General features: G+C 50.0%; 1 protein-coding gene across 8 annotated transcripts in view; it reads right to left on the minus strand.

Annotated features, from left to right (window-relative positions):
• Positions 1–2592: 2592 nt before the first annotated feature.
• The window catches only part of BOC (BOC cell adhesion associated, oncogene regulated), an 83206-nt gene continuing 59889 nt past the window's right edge, over positions 2593–25909 (minus strand). For 4 of the 8 annotated variants that reach the window (XM_061167214.1, XM_061167213.1, XM_061167212.1 and 1 more), the window contains 16 exons: positions 21776–21922; positions 19885–20028; positions 18337–18630; positions 17716–17988; positions 15620–15927; positions 11249–11411; positions 10730–10840; positions 10136–10342; positions 9593–9774; positions 9062–9167; positions 8658–8780; positions 6331–6552; positions 5364–5599; positions 5117–5193; positions 4436–4629; positions 2594–3363 (listed from right to left, as the gene is read on the minus strand). In XM_061167214.1, coding sequence (XP_061023197.1) covers positions 3176–3363; positions 4436–4629; positions 5117–5193; positions 5364–5599; positions 6331–6552; positions 8658–8780; positions 9062–9167; positions 9593–9774; positions 10136–10342; positions 10730–10840; positions 11249–11411; positions 15620–15927; positions 17716–17988; positions 18337–18630; positions 19885–20028; positions 21776–21922 — 2975 coding nt within the window. In that variant the 3' untranslated portion in view covers positions 2594–3175. Of the gene's footprint in view, positions 3364–4435; positions 4630–5116; positions 5194–5363; positions 5600–6330; positions 6553–8657; positions 8781–9061; positions 9168–9592; positions 9775–10135; positions 10343–10729; positions 10841–11248; positions 11412–15619; positions 15928–17715; positions 17989–18336; positions 18631–19884; positions 20029–21775; positions 21923–25909 lie in introns of all 8 variants that reach the window. The other 4 variants (XM_061167215.1, XM_061167216.1, XM_061167217.1 and 1 more) reach the window with 4 other exon arrangements.

Raw genomic sequence — 25909 nt, forward strand, 5'->3', positions numbered from 1 at the left:
TTTGTGCCTATCAGCACAGAGCTCTGATGCAGTAGCCTCTCTACTGGACAGCACCCTTTACCACCTTCTCTGTTCTTCGCCCTTAACTATGTGTGCCCTTCAAGTATTTAAGAAAAGTATGCTAGTCTTAGCTCTGAGTGTTTTAACTTTTATGTAGGAATAAATAAGTAAAACATCTCACCCAATTTCTAAGGGTCAGGAATCTGGGAGCCACTTAGCTGGGCATTTCCAACCTGCATCTCCCACGAAGTTGCAGTCAAACTGTGCATTGGGGGATGTGTCCATCTGAAGCTTGGCTGGAACTGGAAGGGATACCACCAGACCTACTCACTCAACTGGCTGGCCGGCCACCACCCTGAGCAGCTGCCTGGATACAGTGAGTGGTCCTGGAGGGGACACTGTCCCTTGTTGTGGTGAGAGCTAGGGTTAAGTTCCACTATTTTCCTGGGCCTTATTATCAGAGATTTAGATAAGCTCTGAGGATTCCTGTCATTCTAAAATCCTAATTCAGAATGAATGAATTCAGTCTATAGAAGAGCCATGTCAAGGATTCATGTGTCTATCAATTTAGGAGTAAAACCAGTCAAGATTACTACTTTTTGTCCAATTGAACCAAACAAAAATCACCAAAGTTTACTAAGCTTTCATACAGTATGTTTGGAATTTGACAATACAGTTAATTCATTCTTACTTTGAATTAGTCAAGAAATAGAGGTAGCTTTAGTTTAATTTCATTGATCCCAGGCTTAGTCTTGCATCTATAACTAAGTATGAGCATCTGAGTCTTTGGGAGGTTTACTATCAAACAGGAGAGCACCAGGGTGCAGCCTTGACTAGGGATAGATGGAAAGCTGTCCTAGTTTCCTAAGCAAACTGTTTTCCGCCTCTTGCTGTGCCCTTAGAGAAGGCAGCCACCTTTGAGAGAGGCCAAAAATCAGTCTAAGTTATTTGTGGGTCAGTTGTTATCATTAAATATCAATACTGAAAGAAAATGTAGAGTCCAGCCCTTCTGTCAGAACTTCATAGGAAAATGAGTTACTCATTTTGCCAAGACAGTCTATTCTGTTGGGTAGCTTAGATCTCCTAGCCAAGAGCTGAACTCTGCACCCTCACTAGCTCCCACACACCTAAGTCTTACTCTTCTTTTTGATTGTTGACTGAATCAGACTTTTAAAAGACACTACAGTAATTAACCTGAATCTAAAGAAATGCAGAATGCAATGAAACTGAATATATAAGTTGTTTTTTCTAGGTTAAAATGTAAAGGCCTGGTACCCTAATCTTTTCCTGCAATTGGCTAAATATGCACATTTATCTTGTTTAACCTGCCTTAGAAGTGCCTTTTCTTTCCCAGGACTTTTCTGGGGTGGGGGTGGGGGGCGGTGTGGTAAAAGCATTCAGTGTTGTTATTTAAAACTACTTTCTGCACAGCACTGGAACATACCACTTCCATCCATAGCATTCACCAAAACTTACTTTGACAACCATTGAGATCAGTAAGCATAAAAAACCAAAACAAAATAATTTAAAAAAGCCAGTGGGCTAGGTGAGTTACAGCCCAGATCTGAGAGGTGAGGCCTGTCCCCCTCCTCCTCTAGGCCTTCCATGCCAGATTTTATCTGAAGTCACAATCCTGCCTGAAGTCTGAATCTTCCCTGCTTCTTCAATCTTGTCTGAAGTCTTCTCTTCCCTGCTCTTTTTCTCCTTTCCTATAATTTCTATATTCCTTATAGTCCTTCATTTCATTTCTTAAAATATTTTAAAAATACTGCTTTTCTAAAAACCATGTTCCAATTTAGCTGCTGGATAGAGAAGGGCTGCAAGAACCTCTTCTTGTCAGCAGAGGGTGCGCTTGTCCAGAACCATCAAAGTCACTCCTGGGGCTTTCCTAGGATTTTGTTTATCCAATTCATGACTAGAGTGTGAAGCTAGGGTCTACCATTGATGACTCTTAATGGGATTAAGTGTCTCAACTGGCATTTCATCTGTAACTCAATTCTACTGAAATCTAGAAGATACATTTCCCTCCTAAAAACAGTTAAAAGTGTGTTAGGGCTCTCAGCAAAAAGCTTTGGCCTCCATTTTACCACTTGTACATAGAAAGGTTGATCCTGCGGTTGGAGGGCAGTGAGTAAATGTTCCTTTTAAACAACTAGTGAGTCAAGTCCTCCGGCTACGTTGGTGTGTCTTTGGGAAAAAGGGAAGTGAATTTTACCAGGCACCGTATATTCAGGCGTAGCACAGCACTTCACTAAATGGTATTTTAGAGAAAATACTTAGTCAACACACACCTGCAGAGAAAAGATGAGTCTCATTCCTTTGAGCTGCCCAAAGCTTTACCTCAAGTCCAGTCAGAGAACAGTGAATTGGCTTCTCCTCGTCCAGTGTACCCTATCTCCCTTTTGGACAAACAGTTACCACACACCTGCATTGATGAAAACACAGCTGACATTCGACATTTAAAAGGACAAAATCAGAAATGTTTGCTGCCTTTTCCAGATCTCTCCTTGACGGATCTGAAAACGTTGCCAAGTGGACGTTGCTTCAAATACTCAGACTGAATCCTAACATCTGAAGAGAATGCTGACTCATACATGACTAAGCTGAAGGTTATAGGGAAGACTAAACATTTATTTAGACATTACAGTGTTTATTTTTACAGAGATATGTTGTCACAGATTATTGCTTATGGAAGGTTTGCTAATGCTCACAGTACTATACACATCTCAGTCTATCTCACGGGCATCTCGGGAAAATGTTGCCAGCAGCACCAGATCCAGCCGCTGTCACGGGTGGCTCCAGCTCTGATGCCATGACGCTGGCTTTGCTTCTCTCACGGTCACTGTGGATGGTGTGCCTAGGAGTCCTCCTTCCACAGGCTTTTCTGTGGGTCTGCTGCAGCCCTCCCCGGGCAGTGGCACAGGGTCCAAGGGAAATGTTGCCTCCTCAGACTGTGTTGCTCTTCGCCTGTTGATGCCTGTTACGCTGTGACTTGTTTTCCATCTCAGACCTCAATGGGGAGGACTTGCTGTGTCTCTCCAGAATTATGAAAACATATACATTTATTTACAAGTGCATAAATATATAAATACGGCTATTATAGAAAAATAAATACCAATCTCCTCTCTTTAAAAAAAAAAATAATATATAGTCTTCGTGGGATATCAGCTTCTGCCTAAATTGTAGGAGGTGGTGTTTCAAAAGACACATGCACTGGTGGGCTGGGGGAGAGCTGCACCCCGAGTTCCTGCCCCGCATAGGCCCCTGAGGGGTGCTGGGGACACCAGTCTCCTCTCCCCACAGGGCAGGAGTCGGGACTGTCCACCTCTTCAACCGGCACGAGGCCCAGGCAGCATGGGGGTCCTGAGGGGGGAGAGAAGTAGGAAACGTTAGGGTCCAGACTGACCAGGAATAGTGCTCACTCTCTGGAACAGGAGCTGGCTACACTGGCCTTAGAGGAGACACAGAGACCCACAGCTATCGATACACAAGAACAGCTGCACTCCCTCTAAGGACAGTCACAGACCTGGCATGGTCCACTTCTTACCCACCGTCCCACCTGCACTTTTCAGTGGTGGAAGCGGGAGACCCTCCTGCATTTACCTTGTAACTGGGGGTGGAAATGAGGTGGGCTGAGCCCAGGAACTGTGCAAGACAATCCTACTCTTTCCAGGTGTGGGCTGCCGGTCCAGCCTCCCCATGCTTTCTGGCCATGACTGTCCCACTCACAACTCACCCCCCAGACGGAGGGAGGTCAGTGTGGATGCTAATGGGGTCTGCGTCTCGGAGGTGCTTATATTGGAATTTATCTCCCAGAGCCAGAGTCTAGGATCTGCATGTGACCTAGCATCCACTCCATGAAGGCTAAGAAACATCAGCTCATTCTCTGAACCAGCCTGTGCCCAACCAGGTATCAAAAAGATGGGCACAAAGAAAGCCAGTGGCTGGGCTTAGAGGCACTGTGCATTGAGTCCTCTGGAGGGAAAGTCTGGTGGAAGCACAGAGTTCTATGATGTGAGAACTTGGCTTCTTAATGATGGGTGCAACCTCATTCCTTAATAAAGACATAGGACCCAGCAAAGCAAGGTGTTGCAGAGTGATGAGAAAGTGCCCCTTGGTTTGAAGAGAGGAGCAGCAGGAATTTGCAAATTGCCTTGAAATGCTGAGACCAAAAAGGTTTCTTTCTCTGAAATGGAGAAGTACCCTTTCTCCGTCTCTGAGCACACAGCTTGAACCTGACACCCTCCTGCAGATCTGCTGGGCCTTCAGCAGGGAAGAAGGTGGCCAGCTCCCCTTCACACCCCCATCCTGGATATACAAGCTGTGGATGGTCTTTACCAAGCATTACTCTCAAGCATCACTGTTCTCTCCCTGCCTCCATGTCACTCCCGAGGCATGGATGTCTATCTTATTCTGCTCTGCCCTTGGCACTGACCTGGGTGTAAAACAGGGTCCCACATGGCTTCCAGCCCAGGACTCTGGGGTACACTCCTCATGCCTGGCTGGCCCGTGGCTTCAGGCTGCTCCTGGAGGTGGGGGCAATTGCGGTGCGGCGGGAGCAGCTGGTGAGCTGAGTCATCAGGCAGTGTATACAGGAAAGCGCCCTCATCTGGGTTAGACCTGGGTGCTCTGCATGCACATAAGCAGATGGGGGGAGGGGTGAGGGAGGGGAAGAGTGGGCCTGGATCCCACATCCCTGGCTGCTTCCCTGTCTGTGGGCACCAGAGCTAGGCAGAGCTCAGACAGGGCAGGGGCTGCTCCCCTCTGGACATCAAGAGTGCCACATCATCACTTGCATGGGCTAGTCTAGTCAATATCCATTTGATTCCATGTGTGTCCCAAGTATGTGAGAGGATGTGGAGTCAGATGCCTGTGGATATAGCCAGCTGTGTGGTGCTGCTCTGGACTGACAAGCAAGGGGAGAATTTCTGAGCAGAAAAGGCATCATAATTACAAAAACAACAACTCCCCCTCAGGCTCAGAGTCCAGTGGAGCAGGCTGTCACAAGAGGATCCCTGAGGGGCGCAACAGGGCTCCCCTCTCAGTGACTGATGCCAGGTCTGGGAAGCCAGGGAGAAAGCGAGCTCTGGGGCTCAGGAGTGGGAGGCCAGGGTACCTGGGAATCTGTGGACTATGGGGGTCGTATCCACTGCCAAGAAAGGTCTGCCTCAGCATGCTGTTCACATCCTCCTGCTGCTCAAAGGGTGATGAGAAGGTCACATCAGAGTCCAGGTAACTTTCCCGTTCTTTGTTCAGCAGCCCAGGATTGAGCCTGGGAGGGAAGAAGTCCCAGGAGGCGGCCCGACCACCCTTCTGTGGCACCCCATACCTGTGTGCCCACGCTGCTCCCAGAGCCACGTTACCTGCTGAAGCTCCCCTGGACAGTGCTGCTGTGGCTTCATGCCTGCGTAGCCCACAGCAGCTACAGGGCAGGCCCTGTTCACGTATACCCCGTTGGCACAGGCCCGGCCATTGGTGCCACTGAGGTAGGACTGCCCACTGGCTCGGTGGCCTGGGAGCCCTCCCAGTGGTACCATAGTGTATTGGCAAGAGGAGGACAGAAGGGCACTTCGAGGAAATCCCAGGTCTGTTGTATGCTCTGGAAGAACACAAGACAGAGCTATGTTTAGGTCAAGGAGGCCTGGGAAGCTGGTAAAAAAAGTCCCATACGAATCTCAGAAAACTCCTGAGGACTTAAGGTCAAATGAGGTAGGCAGGGAATTGACTCTGCCCCAGGTGAGAGAATATTCTCTCGGAAAAGTCTTCCTGTCACCCACTTCCTCACAGCTAGACTTTTTTTTTTTTTTTGCAGTAGGAGAGGAGATATAGGACCAAGGTCTGGGAGAACAAAGTGGTAAGTGAACAGAAGGAGTGCAATATTTAAATGAAGCAAGGTGACCAGATGTGTTGCCATGTGAAGCAGAACTCAGTGGATAACTCAGATTAACCGAGGATTAGGGGGACAGCTCAAGGCAGCCGCAGACCTGAGGAGGCAGGAAGAGGCAGGGTCAACGTGTGGTCAATCGGCAGCTTCAGATAGTAAAAGGAGACAGACCTAGGTAAGTGCTGAGCTCCAGGGATGCAGTGAGGACATACAAACTCCCATTCTATCCTCTCTACCTTCCAAGACCTGTGAGCATCCTCTGACTCTCTCCCATCCCTCTGGAGGACCCACCAGGAACCTGAGCTCCCATCAGTGTGAAGCAGGGTGCCGGGGATCCAGCCCCCTGGGATCCAGGCAGAGGCCTCCTTGGGGGCTGGAAGGCCCCTCCTCCTCTCTCCCTGCCCCGGGCTCCTTCCCGTTGGTGCTGAGGAGGGTCACTCACTCACTTTGCTTAGACCAGGCCCTCCACAAGCAGAAGGGGATGAAGGCAACGATGATGAGGACGATAGAGCCCAGGACGACCCCAACAATCAGGTAGGGCAGGTCGCTGGAGCGGGCCACCATGGCCCCCGTGCCCACTGGCCGCTCTATGGTTTCAGGGGGTGGTGGCTGAGGTGGGGCCAGAGTTGGGGGTGGAAGTCGACCAGGCTGACCTGAAGACTTCCGAGCTGTAATGGGGACAAAACTCACATCAGCCTCTATTTCTTTGACATTTCTTTCACAAATAGGACAATACCCTGATTCCACGGGTGTGAGAAATGGGGTCAAACTCATAAGGCAGTGCCTCTGGCAGAGGAGTGTGGTGTCCAAGCTCAGCATGAAACAGACATCTAATGTGAAACTGGGTGTGGCTGAAGAAACTTGATCCTTATATTTCAAAATACATCCTGAAATGTTTATGGATCAAGAGCTAGGGTCAGGCTGGGTCTTTGGGGCAGAACTGGTATAGGGACTTTCTAAACAAATAGCTGGGGATCTTTAGGAAGAGCATATTAAAAAATGCATGAAACCAAAAAGAACTGAAAATGGAAGAACTTCCATGTGAAGCTGCTATTCCCAGGCACACTGGAGATGCAAAGTCCTGGGTCTGAGCTGGGACATGGGGTTTGGGCTCCCTAGGACCGACAGTGCTTGGGAAACACCAATCCAAAGTCCATGAGGTGGCACCTCCTTATCCTTCTGCTCTCATCAGGGTGTGTCTGACGTCAACTCCTTTTCCCAGCTGTCTTTCCCCTGAGTTTCTAATACAACAGTCCTCTGGGGTTTCCCACAACCTCTCTGAATGCTGCTGCTGCTTATATTTCTCTCTCCTTGCCCTTTTCTTCCTGTCTTTGCTTCAGACACCAAGAAGTCCTCCTGGTCCCTCTCAGTCTACACTCTCTCTTCTTCACTCTATTCTGTTCCCACGATTTCAGCCTATATCCTGATGACTGCCAAATACCCTCACGCAGGGCCCTGCCTAGGCAGGAGACCGGCTCCCTCACAGGACACCTGCATTCTAGTGTCTCAGAAGAGCCAGACTCAGTGTGTCTCCAAGTGGTTCACCTTGCTCCTTCCGCCCAGGATGGGGTTCTCTGCTGGTCTTCCCATCTCGATAAATGGCACCACCACCTGAGTGCCACCTCAGCTCAAAACCTCAAGTTTACCCTGAACTCCTTTTGCTCTCTCTAAGCCTCAATGCACCACGTCCCTGGTCCTCCCTATGCATCCTCAGGAAAGAAACTCACACCCACTCTCCTTCTCTTCACCTTTGCTTCCCAACCCCAGTTCTCGCCCCTCAGTTCTGCACAGTCACCTTCCTGACAAATCCAACGATGACCCTTCTCCACCTCACAGCCCATGGGGTCCTTGATGATCCCACTGCCTCCCAATGTCCCTGGCCTCTTCTCTGAGCGCTGACACCTCTTGCTTCCAGTGCCACACACTCCTACCAGGTGGAGGTACGTGCAGGCTTGTCCTGTTAACAGGTGGCTCCCTCCACCTGGCTGAAGGCTCAGTTCTTCCAGAAGACCCTTGCAAAGCCCATGTAAGGGCTCTGTTCTCTGCCCTGGGCACTTTGTGTCACCTGACAGGGGACTGCTGGCTGTGTGTGCACCCCTCACTTCTCTGCATGAGACAGACAAGGGCAGGAAGGGCACACAGGAGAGAGAGAGCGAGCTGACGTCACAGGAAAACGGACTGTTTCCTTGTCTCTATCATCCAGATCTATCTTCTCCAGATTGTTTTCTTGCAATCTACCTTTCAGTGTTTGCAAAATGGAAATATCTATCCACTGACCAAGTGCAAAAATTGTTATGTTATGACTATGTTTAACATGTTTCAGTGCAGGGAGAGAGTCTGGCCTTGTAGTTAGATGAACTTGGCCCACAGCGTGCTCCACCACTAACTAGCTGTGTGACCTTGGTCAAGGAATAACATGTCCTAATGCCCCGTTTCTCTCATGGGGTTGTAGTTTAAGTAAACCAACTAGTGCAAGTACCAAATGTTATCATAGGAATAAAGTGTTTATAGAAAGCTCTCAAGACTGGGTTCTAGTCCATGAGATCACGTATGACTTAAATCCCAAGTTCCATGAAACCGTCATGATGGCATCCCCATTTGTACTTGATAAGAGGCACAGGCCAATGAACAGATGGGTTAAAGTGGCAAAGTTGGGGGATACTTGGAAGATAAGGAGTCATTCTGGAGAAGAGAAACCCAGCACATACAGCAGTGGCTTTGCCCAGCCTGCTGGGAAGAGCGAGAGGAGAGTGGTGAACCCGAAGAGACTCACCTTTGGTTTCACAGATCATCACGTTGCTGAACTCGCTCTCCCCTCCTTCGTTGAAGCATTGCATCTTAATGTCATAGGAGGTCTCTGGCTGTAGGTGGCTGATGGAATGCCAGTATCGATCCCCTGGGGGAGAGACGGAGAGAGTCAGACGTGGTGATCATGAATGTGTTTGCTCGGTCCCCACTGGAGGTGATGTTCTGGATGCTGACCCACGGTATCCTGTTGTCCCATCACCCTGGGAAGGAAGCATGTGGGCCTATGAAACCAATGACCTCAAGTACATCATGAAAGAGCCAACACTACGGGGCATGCTAGCCCAGGTTTTCTCCTTTCACCAGCTTCTGACTCCCCTGACAATAGGGGAAACTACCTCACACAGGAAAAACCTCACAAGGGTTTCTCACCTTCCACCATATCCTTCTTGTAGTCACTGTCGTTGTCACTGTCTGTGGGTCGGTAATAGATATAAAAGCCGTGGATTGGGGTGTTGTTGTTACTTGCTGGGATATACTGCAGGGAATAAAAAAGAAACAAGTTGACAATGAGCAGAGAAATCATCATGTGAGCAGAACCACTGGTGGATGGAAATATTACCCAGCCTAGAGTTTAAAATTCACTGGGGACCCAGACAGACATTTCTTATGATCTCCAGGCTCTCTGGACAATGACATAGAGATTACTCATTATTTTACATAGCCTAGGAGTCCCCAGCTTTTAGAGAAACAAACTACCATTTCTTCAGAGTCCCCTCTGAAACTTCCTAGGTATTGTAAGGGTGAGCCTCTCTGGCCAATTCCCAGGAACAGCTAAGGGGAGGTAGCTTAGGATGAGCCAAGGGAGAAAGGTGATTCCTTCCTGCCCGCACTGCTGTCCACTTCTGTCCAGCATGGACCTTGGTTTCGTCACTCCGCTGGCAGCTGCACCAGACCACTCACCATCCACTTGAGCATGATGGTGGTCTCATTGACGGCATCAGTGAAGGTGATGTAAGGGCCTGCCACAGGCCTCTCGTACACTCGGCTGCTGTAGCCTGACACCACGTAGGGCCGGGAGGGGGTGCTGGGCTCGCTCTCCCCCAGCATGTTCAGAGCCCGGACTCGGAACTTGTAGGAGGTGCCTGGGGAGAGAGACCCCCTGAACCAGGGGCCGGGAGACACCACCTGCCTCCCACTCAGCCCATGCAGGCTGAGGACCTAGAGGGGTCTTCTGGGCAGTCTTTCCCCAAAAGCAAGCCCTAAAGGACTTCAGGACTCCCACCCTCATCAGGAAAGAGCCAGGAGGTGGTTTGGGACTATTTATGGAGAGAGGGAGGCAGAAGTAGCGGCTTGTGGGGCTGAGGTAACATGACCAAGAATGGCCACGAGAGCCTGGTGGTGGGTGGGGGACAAGCAGAGAGAAGACCCTCCAAAGCTTCCCTTCTCCTCCAGGGAGCTGGCGGCCACCAGGGGAACAGGAAGGGCAGTTGGCCAGGGCCCTACCTTTCTCTAGGCCTGTGATCTCCACTGAGAGCCGGGAGGGAGGGATGGCGCTGGTGGCTAGAATCCAGTCCCCCACTTTCTTCAGCTTCTTGTACTCCACAAGGAAGGACTGGATGGGGAAGCCACCGTTCCCACGGGGAATCCAGGTCACATACACTGAAGTCTCAGAGGCCATGGAGATAGTGGGCCTGTCTGGAGCTTCTGGGGCTGGAGGAGACCATCCATGTGGCAGGAAGGAAGCGGGAGGGAGGAAGTGATCAGAAGGTGGTGGTAATGTGACTAGACTTGGCCTGTTCCTGATGGGAGCCCACCCCACCCCATAGCCCTCCACCCTGGTGGGAAGGGAGCCAGCACCACTCCACAGCCCTGCCCCCCTGCTGGCTGTATCAGATCCCAGGGCTCCCTGTCTAGGGAGGAGCTCTTGAAAAAGTTCCAATCCATTATCTCTTCCTGTGGTCAACCGGGAAGAGGCCAGGAGTAGGCCATAAGGATTCTCAGGCACCATTCACTGCAGCAGTGAGCCTTCTGAGGCAGTAGGCCTGGGTCCCATTCTGATGCTCGCCGACCCCACCCTCGGGGCTGCTGGGGACTTACGGGACAGGCGGCCATGGTCCGGCTGGCTGCTGCTCTGGGGGCCAGCTCCAGGGTCATCTCTCTGGATCTGCTGCTCCTTGCTGGCCACAATTTCAGGTTTGGGCCGTCGTCCTGGGTAGAAATGGGTTGAGATCAGCACAAGAGAGAATGTGCGTTAGGTCTCTCCTTCCATAGTCTTTTCTGCCTGAAGTTCTACCAGGGTGTCTGACAAGGCCATGCAAATAACAGAGGGCATTAGAAGTGTGGTCTGATTTTCAGCTCCATCTGATGGGCATGGAATTGCATGTGGCCCCCAAGTGCAAAGGGGGCAAAGGAATGCCAGAGGCAGCTGGTGCCTCTCCTAACAGGAAGTGGAACCGCAGCCTTGGTAGGGCACACAGACCACAGGGAGGCAGAAGCCAGAAGGAAGATAAAGTTCAAGGTAAACAGCTGGAGCAAAGTGAACAGGGCTTCCACCTGACCTTGTAGGACTGCTCAGGCTCACGGAGACCCTAAGCCAGGGGAACACTGGACCCTTACCAGTTCGGAAGGTGACCATGGCCGTCTGGCCTTCACCTGCACAGTTGTAGGCCGCCATCTCCACCTCATACAAGCTCCCAGGGTCTAGTCTGGTGAGGGTCAGGCGGTGTTGGCTGGCCGGAATGCCAGAGATGGTCCAGTCATCAGAGGAGTTGGTGACCTGCTAGAGAAGGTGGCTGGTATAAGGACCAGCCTCTTGCATGGAACTACAAGCGGCTGTGGTTTACAAGGAAAGCAGAGTTGAGCCCAAGAGGGCAGAAGAAAGGAACAGAGATGGGCCAGGTTGGCAGGGAGATTGGCCCTACAGAAGGTGGACTGGTCCTGCTAGCCCAGGACATCGCCCTTGCTGGGCCAGGAAAGCCAGGCTTCCGGATCCCTCATCTAACGATCTCATGAAAGAAAACTCAGTGGGGAGGGGCAAAATGCCTGACTGACACTACTTAAGAGTTTCTCCAAAGGCCTCTCCCCCTTTCTAAAAACATCCCTATTTAACTTCTTTCTCCTTGATCTGTTGAAACCAAACAGTATCCTCATATTCTAATGAGATGACAATGAGAATAATAAAAATAGCACAAGTGGAAACGGCCACATTTGCTGAGTGCTTGGATGTGCTGGGGCTTCCCTGGTGCCTCAGATGGTAAAGAATCTGCCTGCAATGTGGGAAACCTGTGTTCAGTCCTTGGATTGGAACGATCCCCTGGAGAAGGTAATGGCAACCCACTCTGGTATTATTTTTTTTTTTTTGAAAGCTTTTTATTTATTTTTTTTTTTTTTAATTTTTATTATTATTATTATTTTTTTCCAGTGGGTTTTGTCATACATTGATATGAATCAGCCATGGATTTACACGTATTCCCCATCCCGATCCCCCCTCCCACCTCCCTCTCCACCCGATTCCTCTGGGTCTTCCCAGTGCACCAGGCCGGAGCACTTGTCTCGTGCATCCCACCTGGGCTGGTGATCTGTTTCACCATAGATAGTATACATGCTGAAGAATCCCCATGGACAGAGGAGCCTGATGGGCTATGATCAGGTTGCAAAGAGTCAGAAATGACTGAGTGACTAACACTAACTTCTATGTGCTACAACATATAGTTACATGCACCATAAAGCATGTTATATGCACCATAAAGCATTTCCATGACAGCAGTCCAAGAGATGGGTGTTAATACTGTTCCCATCTCACAAGTAGGGAGGCTAAGGCTTAGAGGGACAAGTGACTTGCCTAAGACCATATCACTAGTGAGTACAGAAATCCTGGCTTGACTCCAGAAAATAAGCTCATAAATGTCACCTACCCTAGAAAGTCAGTCTGGGGGCTAGAAAGTCCTGAGTTCAAATCCGAGCTGTGTCTCTTACCACACACAGATTACCAGCTGGGTGAAACCCTGAGCAACTTCCCTAATCTTCCCAAAATGAAGCAAGTTAAATCTCTCAGCCTATTCTGAAGATTAAACCTGATGACTCACTGAAGCTGGCACACAGTAGGTTCTCAACAAGTACTTGCCCTCCCCTTCCTCCCTCAAGTGATGATTTCAACCCTCTTTTTTTCTACTCCTGCCTAGATCAGAACTTAAAAACCATGGATGAACCGTAACTATCACAGATTACTCTTTAATAGCGTCAATTTCCTAGCTCTGTAAAGAAAAAATCAAGGAGCTCCAGACTTCCGGACAGGCATTGCAGAGAGGCTGTTTCCCCCTCCCCCACCCCACCTTTGAGGACACAGCCTTCCCGCCAACTGTGCACATCTCCAAGAGCCTGCTGGGGACTGAAGCTCTATTCTGCTGAAGGAATTAAACAGCTGGTAGGAAAAGCTCTTATCCCCAAGCAGAATATTCCAAAGTAGAACAAAACCTACTATTCAAAGGCCAGGGATGGTCTGGGCTCATTCATGTCAGGCTTCCAGGATTTGTTCCAAGGGGAGAAGTTTTTACAAACTGAGAATCCCCAGTGGTGCTGGAAAGCCAAACACAGTAGCCCAGGGTCTGCAGATGCACCAGGAAATGAAAACTGGCTTCATGCATGTGAAAAAGTGAAAATGAGATGAATGACTCCCAGGCTCCAGCAAGAGAGGGGGGCTGAAAAAACACAACCCTAAGGCTGATTTTTGCTTTCAAAGGCCTTTCCTGTGTGATGATCTTTATGACAAGTTAGTCCCTCAAGAATGAAACTGCTTTCAAAACATAACTGTGCCTTGGCAATGTCCACCTAACAGTTCCAAGTGCCCCACAGGCCAGATCCCCACAGGAGCCAGGCCCAGTAGGGCCCTGTCCTCTCACTTCCCCTGCGCCCCTTCTCCCTCGGCCTCCCAGTGCTGGCCTCACTTCACTGGGCTCAGAAATGAAAATAAGAAATGGAATGGCAATTAGTCACTGTCATGCACACTGAGAGGGTGAATGCAGCCTCAGCCTGGTGTTTCCGGATCACCTCGTGTGGCCTCTGCCAGCCTGCCTCTTGGGGAGGCAGTTTTATGGCCACCTATTGGCCCGAAAAATATTATTGTTGCTCTCATGCTGGTTCTTGTCTCCTGGGGACCATGAGCATTTGGCCTGCCCTGATCTTTGTCTCAAACTCTGCTATAGAGGTGTCCAGTTACATGGGGAAATAAGGATTAGGACCATAATCTGGGCTCAACAATACTGCTTTCTGTTAAAAACTCATCCACCCCCTCTGCTAGCTGCCTATGAGGAGGCCAGCAGGCCAAAGGTTAATGAGAAACTGCTCCCTCTCACCCCCACCTAGGAGGCGGCTTGGCCACAGGTGCCTCTGTGGATGGGTCCTGACCAGAGGTCTCCAAGAGAGCATGGAACGGGTGAGAAGAGAGCGACGGGGCTGCCAGGGCCCAGAGCAGGGGCCCAGATTCTGCAGAGCCTGCACTGTTCCCTGGGCAAAGCTGGCTTCCTTTGGTTTTGGAGAGGGAGGAAAGTTGATAAATGTTTTCAGTTTTCAAGAAGATATATGTTACAGTCATATATCTTCCATGTTTTCTACCAAGTGCAACTAGCACTTTTATAAACAAATAAACGCATAATAAAATCTAGCATTTATGATACATTAGAAAGTGAAAGTGAAGTCACTCAGTTGTCTCGGACTCTTTGCGACCCCATGGACTGTAGCCTACCAGGCTCCTCAGTCCATGGACTTTTCCAGGCAAGAGTACTGGAGTGGGTTGCCATCTCCTTCTCCAGGGGATCTTCCCAATGCAGGGATCGAACCCTGGTCTCCCGCACTGCAGGCAGACGCTTTACCGTCTGAGCCACCAGGGAAGTATTGCTTATCAAAAAAGATTTTTAAAAACCATTTAGGAACAATAGTTTTCTACTGTCTAACGGCCTTGGGCCTCCCTGGTCGTTCAGATGGTAAAGAATCCACCTGCAATGCAGGAGACCCGGGTTTGATCCCTGGGTCAGGAAGATCCCTTGGAGAAGAAAATGGCAACCTGCTCCAGTATTCTTGCAGGGGAAATCCTACAGACAGAGGAGCCTGGTGGGCTATAGTCCATGGGGTTGCAAAGAGTCAGACATGACTGAGGGACTAATACTTTCACACTTTTCAATGGCCTTAGGAAGAAAACAGCATGACCTGAGATAAACAGAAATGTTTCCCAGCATATTTTCTTAAAGGAAATGTCCTTCTTCCCTGGGAGCCGCAGGTGAGAGTGTAAGCCCTGAACGAGGGTGGCAGCCTGGGGGCCCCGTCCTGTCTCAGAGGGCACAGTGTTTAAGAGGACAGGTGGGCCCAGTTCTGTCTCTGATCCCATCAGACCCAGAGATTCCCTCTCTGACAGCCCCCAAAACATCCACCTGGACAGATTTCCTTCTGTCAATGAGAAATAGCTGAGGTCTGAACAACACGATTTGTTTTTTAGCTCAAATGCCGGTTTGCCAAACCTGAGTTTTGAGGAGTCCTAAGAACTGAGGCAGCATTTTGTAGCCCTCAGAGAAAACACTTGTTCACAAATATTTTTTTTCCTGGCTCTAAAGCTAGCTTGCCACACCAGAGTTCCTGCAGGTATGTACCCAGCAGAGCTTACTTAGATTAAACAATAAAACATCAACAACAAATGGCAGAGGAGAGGAGGGGGGGTGGTTAACAGGAAGTCTATGAACTCCCCTTGGGACTGGAAGCTGGTTGGCGGGCCTGAGACCTAGAGGCACACCCATGGCTTTTTCCTGAGCCTCTTAGGGCCCCAACACCCAACTCAGCCAGCTTCCCGAGAGGTGGTAGAAAAGTACGCTGGAGGGCACAGAAGGTTGTGATCAGCCTTGGAGACCACCTGCAGGCTTTAGGAGTTCAATGGGAGATGGACAGGGTGCAGATACCCCAGCCAGCCTCACAGTGAGGTGGCCACAACACCAGATGTCATACCTTGCGGTGTTTCACTACGTAGTAGAGGACTGGTGCCCGGCTGCTGCCCTCATGCCGAGGCCGCCACACCAGTTCGTATGAGTCAGTCTTGGACGTGCGGGGCGAGCTGAGGATGATGGGAGCCTCGGCAGGGGCCACTGGGCCCTGACCCCCGGGACACTGTGGGGAGGCTGGCTGCGCTGATGCTGGGGGCCTCAATAGCCCTGGGTGGCCCTTGGGCATCTGGTCAGGGCCGCCAGGTCTGGAGGGTGGCACTGGAGGTGTGACAGTGGCCGACTGAGCATCCCACCACGGTCTCAGGGTGGTGCCTGGAGGACGAGCAGGAGGGAGAAGGTAGGGACAAGCAGTTAGTCCCCTGGCCGCTTCCTCAGCCATCCCCCCACAGAGAAAACAGGGAGATAAGTCAGAGGGAGAGCTGCTAGGGCAAGAAGAGCCCTGGGCTGGGGACCTGAGGTGACATCAGTCCCCTCAATACTCTGCCAGGCTCTGTGGGGATGGAGGGCTGTGACCCTGCCCTGCCAGGGTGGAAAGGCAGCCTGAGGGCCCCTCCCAGGCTTCCTGCCACCAGCCTGTTTTCCTGCATTCAAGTGTGTCTTAAGTGAACTATCTCAATTTGCTCTCAAGGTGCTGGGAGCCCTCTTTCTCATATCTGTGACAGTGTGTGTGTGTGTGTGTGTGTGTGTGTGTGTGTGTGTGTGTGTGTGTGTGTGTGTGTGTGTGTGTGTGTGTGTGTGTGTGTGTGTGTGTGTGTGTGTGTGTGTGTGTGTGTGTGTGTGTGGTGTTATGCAGACATGGCCCCCTCTCACTGTGGGATCTGTACCATGGCACAGTGTGGTCCTCTTCCTGCTCCACTGTGGGGACCTGGAGATGTGAGCTGTGAATGTAAATGTGTCTGAGACTCTCAGAAGTAGGAGGGGCCTCACTCCCTTCAGGAAGGATCCATGGACTCTGCCAACACTAGTTTCTGTGGAGCCCTATACCAAGATCACAGGTGTGAAGCCCTGTACCAAGTTCACAAGATAAAAATCTCTGGAACTGACCAAGCTCCATAGCAACTGTTGCCATGGGTCTCTGGATCTAAACCTGCCAGTTCCCTGACCCCATATTAGGTAAAATACCCACCCTATTATCCATCCTATAGCATCCTAACCAATCACTTAATGCCACCATTGCAGTAGGAATTTTCTCTGTCTTGAGGCTATAAAAGTTGACTACTAGCCTGTGAAAGGGTTCGGCTCTCCCTTGAGCCGGCCCACTGTTCTAACAGCGTCTCCCACTCTAGTAAACTTTAGTCTCCTCTATTTCTGCCTCAAGTCCAGAAATTCTTTTCCACCCTGCACACAGACCACGACAGTTTTTATTACCTGACCTCCTGCACCACAGGAGGTTGGCTCCTGACTCAGCGTTATTCCTGGTTGTATTTTTCTCCAGTTGATTCTTTGATAAGTTTTATTTCCTTCCTAGGAACGTTCTTGAGGGCAGAGTGTTTATTACATTCTCTGCATCCCCCACATTGCCTAGACCAGTGCTGAGCAAACAGCAGTTCAATCTGTGTAGACCAAAACATACTAGCCTGTTACTTATATGGAGACACTTGGTCTTTGCCGAGCAATTATTAAAATTATGATCTACGCACATGTCAACTGAAATGAATCAAGCTAAGAAACACAGACATGCTTTGCTTTGTGTTAGACCAGTGGTTGTCAAACTGGGTTCTATGGAACTCTAGGAACTCAAGAGATTCTGAAAACTAAAAGTTTTTAATACAGTATTTACATAGGTTATTTGCACTACTGAAAATCTGCAATTCTGACTTATTAGTAAGTTAATGTAAATTTGAACTTAACTGTGTTAGTTGCTCAGTCGTGCATGACTCTGTGACAACAACTGAGCAGCTAACATTATTAGTTGTAAGTTCAAATTTATATTAACTTACTAACAAGTCAGAAGTGCAGATTTTCAATAGTACAAATGAACCATTTATATATTATATTTAAGGCCACTTTTATTTATTGTATACATAGGGGTTTTAAGTTGGGTTTCTTTAAGTTCTGTAAATGTTCAGCTGGAGTCCCAGTCCCTTGGACTGCACTCACCTGGCCTGGCGGTCTTCAGCTGGACCACAGCGTGGGCGCTCCCAACCTCATTCTCGGCCATGCACTGGTAGACACCTTCGTCCTCGGGCCCCATGCTGACCACCCGCAGGGCCCGACGAGATAGTCGGAGGCGCTGGCTGGAGGTGAGGGGCACAGCGTTCCTCAGCCACAGCACGGAGGGCGGGGGGTTCCCACGCACCTCACAGGTGAGCTTGGCGCTCTGGCCCCAAGGGATGACCAGCTGGGACAGCTCCATGGTGACCTCGGGGGGTTCTGCCAAGAAACCAGAGCAGAGATAAGGAAGGCAGAGTCCTTCAACCCGGCCCAGACAGGCTGGGGAGGGGACTGCTATGGGGAAAACCTTGCTCCTTCCCCATGACACTCGTAGAGGAGAGGAAAGGCCCCACAACTCCTCCATCAGAGTCACAACTGGAAAGGACTGCCAGCCCCTACATCCTGGTCCCTGGGAGCCAAGGCCTCTCAGTTCTTCCCCACTCACTCACTCGGCATGTGATCTCTCAAAAGGCATGTGACCCTATCTAAACCTTGCTTATGAGCTTCTAGAGAGGCTATGCTGATAAGAGATGGCCAAGGAGAAGAAGGTCTGCAGAAGGCACTTACCAAACACCTGGACATTGTAGAGGATGACCGCGGCCCCGGGCTCCCCAACCCCATTGTCGGCCATGCAGCGGTAGGTCCCAGAGTCGTCCTCGCTGGTGGTGTCGATGAGGAGGTTGCTCAACAGGAAACGTGTCTTGTTGTAGCTGGCAACACTGGAGCCATCCTTGGCCCAGGTAACCCGCGGGGGTGGGATCCCGCTGGCCACACACTCCAGGATGAGACTCTGGCCTTTGGTGACAACAATGGTCTGGGCCTCTGGTGGGTAGATGATGCGGGCAGCCTCGGCAGTGGAGCCTGGAGGGGCGAAGAGAGAAAGGACCATGTATGGGACCAGGATGGGGTGCAGAGGATCCCCTCCACCCTGTTTTGGGTAGCCCAACCCCAGGAGGCAGCCTGGAAGGTTGGAATTGGAATCAAACAGCCTGGTGGTGAGCATCCTGCTGGGCTGAGTGGGATAGATCTTTAAATCTATGGTTTGTGTGTGTGCTAAGTTGCTTTAGTTGTGTCCGACTCTTTGCAACCCTATGGACTATAGCCCGCCAGGCTCCTCATTCCATGGGATTCTCCAGGCAAGAATACTGGAGTGGTTTATCACGCTCTCCTCCAGGGGATCTTCCTGACCCAGGGATGAAACCTGCATCTCTTATGTCTCCTACACTGGCAGACAGGTTCTTTACCACTAGTGCCACCTGGGAAACACTTTCTGGTTTAAAGAAATGCATTTCTCATATCCAAAAGCCGATCAAGTATTTCATCAGTTGCTCAGCTGAGGAAGCAGAGGGCTTTTTTTAATGTGAGGTAGAAATTGCCCAGAACTGATGGAGAGGAGAGCTGCTCTCCTACACGGGACCTTTCTCAGAACCCCACAAGAAGCATACTAAGTGTGATATTTCTTTACACACCAACCAAGGGCAGCTCCAGCGTTTGTTAAGATCTGAAACTTACACAGCTGGGAGTCCCTCTTGAAGAAAAATACAGTATTACAGATACAAAATTAGGTGAGCAAGGACCCACTTAAGTTTTGCTTCATTAGTTTCATGGTAAATCTGCAACTGGTGCCAATTCTAAACTCTAATTCCACATAAGATGTCACTCTACTGAATACCACGGGAACATGGAAAAACGCCTGCCGCACGGGACTCGCTCAGCCAAGGCAGCCGTTGTTCTCACAGAAATGGAGAGTGACGTGGGCCTCCAGGAATTGTCCCCAGAGAGAGATGCTGGGCGCTTCTGCAGTGCAAACAGAGGAGTGCAAGGCACGCCTGGTGGCCTCACACAGGCACAAATGCTCCTGTCGTTTGTCCTGCCCCAAAACACACATCCCAGCCCGTCCCCCTCCTCTGGAAGTACCACAGCGGAGGAAAGCTCTCAACAGGCAGGAGTCAGATGACGTCCCTCACAGGGCGCTGACACAACCAGTGAGCTCGGCCACCCCCGGCTCCTAACCAAGCCCGAGGGCCACAAGCAGAGAGAGGCTGGCCGCTGAATCCCGAGTCCAGGATGTCCCACCAGCGGCCCCCGCCCCCATCAGTGAGACCCGCCCCTTACGGCGCACGCGCAGCCTGTCGCTGGAGCCTGAGGTCTTCACTTCCTGCGTCACCGGGTTGTAGGCGGCGCACTTGTACATTCCCTCGTCCTCCTGGCTGGCGTTCACGATCTGGAGGTTCCCCGACGGCATGATCAGGTAGTTATCTGAGGAGAGGACAAGGCAGGGGGCAAGGGGTGAGTGTGGGCCCGGAACAGTGCACCCAGCAGCTCCCACAAAGGTTCAGGGCAGGTAGGGCAGAAGCCAGGAGCTGACCCGAGTCCCAACAAGTCCAAACTGACAACGCTGCTCTCCCCATGAAACCTCACACCAAGTGGTACAGAAGTGCCAGGAGTGACACTACACAACCAGCTAACAAACTGGCTAGCTGACACCCCACCACCACCCTGAGTTTGTACACAGGCCTGTGGAGGAACAATTCTTATTTTCAAGGGTTCCCAAGAAGCACGGAAAGGAAGCAGGATTTGGGATCTGCCATATACTAACTGTGTCATCTTGGGCAGGTTAACCTCTCAAATACTGTTTCTTCACTTGTAAGATGGCATGATGTATGTTGCCTCAGACACTTTTGTTAGGACCAAGAGGCCATGCTGCATACATGGGATATGAGCTGATTATTCCTCCAAGGCACCAGGAAGGAGGGAATTGCCTTCAGAATTTCCCATCAGTCTTTGTCATGGTCACAACTCTGAGCCATCTCACTGCTGAACTTCTACAGCCAAGGAGGAATATTCTAATCCCCAACCCTAGCCCTCTCCATGAATACCTTGGAAGCCCTTCCCTCTGCATCACTGGCCTGTTAGGCTCTGTCTGCTTTCGCATCAAGGTGTCACAGGGGTGGGGTCCCAGGGCTGAGTTCAGCCTCTGTCCGCAGGGGACAGATTCATAGTATCTGCACACCTGGCAACTAGGATAGTGTTTGGCTTCCTGACAGGCAAAGCACTGGTCATCAGCTCTGAGCTTTCTGGTGGCCTGCCCTTGGTCATCTGCAATCTGGCTCGTTGAATCTGGTGCCTGCCTGTCACTGGACCGCCCCAGGTGTGAACTGCTTAAGCAAATGCCGAATAGGAAGGAAAAAGACCTTGATTCTTGTGGGATGGGCAGGCCTCCTCTAGGGGCCACTGCCACAGACAGTAGACATTCATACTCTAATTTCTGGTTATTTCTGAGTGGCAGGATTAGACTTCTGATCTTTTAAAAAATGCTTTTTTGTGTTTTCTATAGTAAACATCTACTCCTTACATAACCAGAAAATTAACAAAAATATTTAAAAATCTCTAGGACATTTTAAAAGGTATACATTTGAGGTGAAGGGTCCAGCCATAGGGTCTCCTTGGCCTTAAGTGCAGGTCATCTGTGGGAGGAAGTGCCCTGTGGGCACTCTGCAGATGAACACTCGGTCTCCCCTGGACCAGCTGTCATGCCCACCATGGCCTGAGCAGGAAGCTGTGATGGCTGCAACACCAGGAAGACAGGGAGAGGGAAAACCTCAGATTCCACTAGAGAAACTGCTCTACTGTGCAGGGAAGAGCCCCGCCTCCCACCAGGGAGCCCACAGCTCTAGGAACATCTGGTTCATCAGGCAGTCTTCTGGTGAGCGCCTGGTGGCAGGAAGATGGCACGGGGAGGGTCCAGAACTCCGAGCTGAGAGCTCTGATCCAGTGGCAACAGCTCAGCAACATCTGGCAGGGCCTCAAAGGATGAGGAGATTCCTTGTGATAGGTTCAGGGGACCTCCACTCTGAGGCCCTTCAGTATCCCGCAGAGCTGCACCTTAGGGTAGTAGATGGCTGAGGGGAGGGTGCTGTGGGGCATTGACAGGGTTTGGGAGGCGCTGTAGAGGCACCAACTTCCCTTCTGGCCCCGACCTCCGGGCTCCTGCTTGTTTACTCACCCCGGGAGGCCTCCAGCCACTCCTGTTTGACACTGTACCGGACCTGGGCTTTTGGATGGCTCTCGGGAAGGTGGCAGGCGATGACTGCTGTGTTCCCCTCATCGACTTCAATCACGTGCTGCACATCTAACTTGAAGTCCTGGAGATCTGTGGAGAGAAGAGAAGGGGCTGGTTGGGCCTAGATAGAAGAGAGAGGTGAACAGTGCGCTGTTTCAGGCTGGGCTTGTGCCTCAGTGTCTTTAGTCACAGTCGACAGCAGCAAGAACCTCACACATTGAGGAGTCCTCTGGGGGTGCTCTGAGTCCTTCCTCCAGCCTTTTGTGGCCTAGAGTTTACAGGAGGGAATGTGTGGCTTGCATGGGAGTACAACTGGGTGTATATAAGCTGCCGGTGGGTAAGTGTAGAGAATTCCATCAAGTGGTGCCTGTGACACAGACCAGCCTCTTCTCTTACATTGACCTAAGGCAGCAAGGGGCCTAGGCCCATTGGCCACACTGAACCTGGCTAGAAATGGATCATGGTCAAGGCACAAATGTCCTGGCACAGCTCACAGAGACCGAAAGGAACAATGACAGAGAATGCTTATGTCTTTTTTCCAGTTCAGTCAAGAATAGCCTTCTAATCAGACATCCACATCAAAAAGTGAAAGGCCTGATATTCTGCTTAATGGCCAACCATAGTTACAACCAGAAGGCTGATTTCTGCTATGTACAAGCTATGTGGTCCTCCCCCAGTATCCTTGGGGATTGGTTCCAGGTGCCCCAGTGGCTACTAAAATGGAGATACTCAAGTCCCTTATATAAAATTGTGTTGTACAGTGCTTATAGTCAGCCTACGTAACCTTGGGTTTCCCATCCACAGAAACTAAGAGCCTACAGTATGTCATGTCACGGCTAATTCTGTCTCTGGGCTGGGGATGGAGACTGTGGATACCCAAAGGGTTTTCTAAGGCAAAGAGGAATGTCCCCAGTGGGGTTTAATGGCAGTGGAATGCAGGGGAACCGAGGTCCTGACACCAGGCTGCAGTCTCTTCTAACTTGCCTTGGTGGCAGGAAGATGGGATTTAAACTGGATTGGATGGAGATCCATCTGGAACAAAAGCAGGATGCTTCCCAAACAATCCAACAGCCCACACAACAAAACTCTCTCTGTTTGAAGCCAAATCACTGATGTCCCTGAACAAAATGGGCTATTTGTGCAACAAAACCACATGCCAAATTCGGTTTTCAGGACTGTAGCTGAATTTAAGAGAGGAAATAAAACTAGTAGAGAATAAGATAAGAGAGATGAAAATATTTACCCAGACACTCTCCCCACAAAGGTGCTTAGAAAGCCCTGGAGGCACCCTGAGTGCTGACCACACCACATTCTACTCAGCTCTTGAGAACTGATACCATCACACTGTAACTGCAGTTACCTCCACCTGCCTGTGTGGTTCGTTCCCAGACAAGGCAACAGCAGTAGTTGGGAGTCAGGTTTCTCACAGAAACATGAGGTAATTACCAAAAACAAACTACTGTCACCAAGGAGAGCCCTGTGATCATGGCGCTCAGTGAGGTCAGAAGGTTTCCTACTTAACGCAACTTTCTAGAAGCTCTTAGTGAAGTCAAGCCAGAGCCCCAGGAAAGCCCTTTTATTTCTATGAAAGGATCATTGCCCCTTTGATTCCAATATTGAACTGTGAACTTTTTAGGGTCACGGACCACGGACCACGTCTTGTTATCTTGTCCTCTGGCCTAAGTAGATGCTCAGTGAATGCTAGATGACCAAATGAATGATTATCTTGGAGCTGGGCCCCTCCAGTCAGGTACAAGATGCCCATCCATGTTATTTTGTGAACTCAGATTTTGTAGTTGAGCTGGGTTGACATTAGGAGCTCAAGGGCTTAGCGCAAGAAATTTTCCGTCAACTGTTTATCCAAGTGTGGCCAATCTTTATCTAAGTGTGGATATTTTGAAAATAGAATGTTTCTTGAGTTGTTTACTTCCAGGGTCACAGGAAAGAGGTAAAACAGGTCTAATAAATGTGAAATAAGAAATACATGTTGTTAGGATAAATGGCAGCATAGAAGACCTTGAGCTCACCTCCTCCCATGAAAATACCAAAATCACACCTAACTGCTGAACAACCATCAATAAAAAAAGTCTGGAACCTACCAAAAAAGATATTCTACATCCAAACACAAAGAAACCACTACAAGATGGTAGGAGGGGTACACTTGAGATATAATTGAATCCCATATTCCCAAGGTGGGCAACCCACAAACTGGAGAATTATTTTGCCAAAGAAATTCTCCTATAGGAGTGAGAGTGGAGTACTGAGGTCATGGCAGGCTCCCCAGCTTGGGAGGTCTGGTATAACGAGCAGGAGCCCCCAGAGCATTTGGCCTTGAAGGCCAGTGGGGCTTGATAGCAGAAGTGCCACAGGACTTGGGGAAATTGAGATCCATTCTTGGAGGATGCATACAAGGTCTTATGCACACCAGGACCCAGGACAAAAGTAGTGACTTCACAGGAGCCTGGCCCAAATCTACCTGCTGGTCTTAGAGGGTCTTCCAGGGAGGCAGGAGATGGCTCTGGCTCTCACTTAGGACATAAAAGCTGGTGGCGAACATATCCAGGAGTACTCACCTGAAGGCTGACATCTTGTTGGGATATTAAAACTGGGACCTGACCCCACCCAATACTTGTAGGCTCCAGTGCTGGGACACCTCACACCAAACAACCAACAGGGTAAGAACACATGGTCCCACCCATCAGCAGGCAGGTGGCCTAAAGACTTCCTGAGAGGCTTCCCTGGTGGTCCAATGGTTAAGAATCCACCTTGCAATGCAAGGGACGCGGGTTGGATCCCTGGTTGGGGAATTAAGATACCACATGCCTCAGAGCAACTACTGCACCTGCACGCACAGTTTGTGCACTGCGTGGTCCCATATGACTCAATGAAGATCCTAGGCACTGCAACTAAGACGTGATGCAGCCAAATAAATAAATGTTTTGAAAATAAAGATTTCCTGAGCACACAGCACCTTTAAATATGGTCCTGACCCCCAGAGGGCCAAGACCCAATTCCACCCACCAGTAGACAGGCGCCAGACCCTCCCACTAGAAAGCCTGCAGAAGCCTCTAGCCCAGAGTCACACACTGGGAGGGCAGACACCAGAAAGCAAGAAAAATACAATCACACATCCTGTGGAACTGAGTTTGCAAACACAGGTCAGAACCTCCCCTGGGACCTGCTGGTCCCTGGCCATAGGGTGACAAGAGGGGAGTGTAAGGCTGAGATACATGGGAATCCCTTACAGAGGGCCACTTCTCCAAGGTTGAGAGACATAACTAACCTTCCACATACATACAAACATAGGAATCCCCTACAGAACAAATGAGTGATGTGGAGACAGGCAATCTACCAAGAAAGAGTTCAGAGCAATGACTCTAAAGATGATCCAAGAACTTGAGAAAAGAATGGATGAGAAGTTACAGGATGCTTTTTAACAAAGAATTAGAAAGTAAAAAGCACAACCAGAGTTGAAGAATACAATAACTGAAATGAAAATAACACGAGAAGAAATATATGCTATTCACCAAGTGGTATGGTAAAAATGATGACAGAATGCATGGTTCATCTCTATAGTCCCATTTCACTTTCCAGGCAGAACATAAGTGGTTCCTGTGGGTCAAGGTGAGATCTCTCATGGATTCCTTCCTTTGGGTGGGTGTGGAGCCTTCTGGGTTTTTAAGGAATCATCTCATCATTATTTAATTTTGTGTTGGTGATGGTGGTTTAGTATCTTAAGTCGTGTCTGACTCTTGCAACCCCATGGACTGTAGCCTGCCAGGCTCCTCTGTCTATGGGATTCTTCATGGACAGAATATAGGAGTGGGTTGCCATTTCCTTCTCCAGGGGATCTTCCCAACCCAGGAATCAAACCTGGGTCCCCTGCATTGCAGGCAGATTCTTTACCAACTGAGCTACGAGGGAAGCTGAGGGAAGCTGCGTTGGTGATATCCGGCCCTGACTAAATTGCAAATTCCTAATGGGCAAACTTTCAATTTTGCACTCTATGCCCCAGCCCCAAGCCCCACTGCACAGTCTTCAGGAGGTACCACGTTCACTGAGTCCTTGTTGAATGAA

This window comes from Dama dama, chromosome 19 (genome assembly GCF_033118175.1).
Source record: "Dama dama isolate Ldn47 chromosome 19, ASM3311817v1, whole genome shotgun sequence".
NCBI lineage: Eukaryota > Metazoa > Chordata > Mammalia > Artiodactyla > Cervidae > Dama > Dama dama.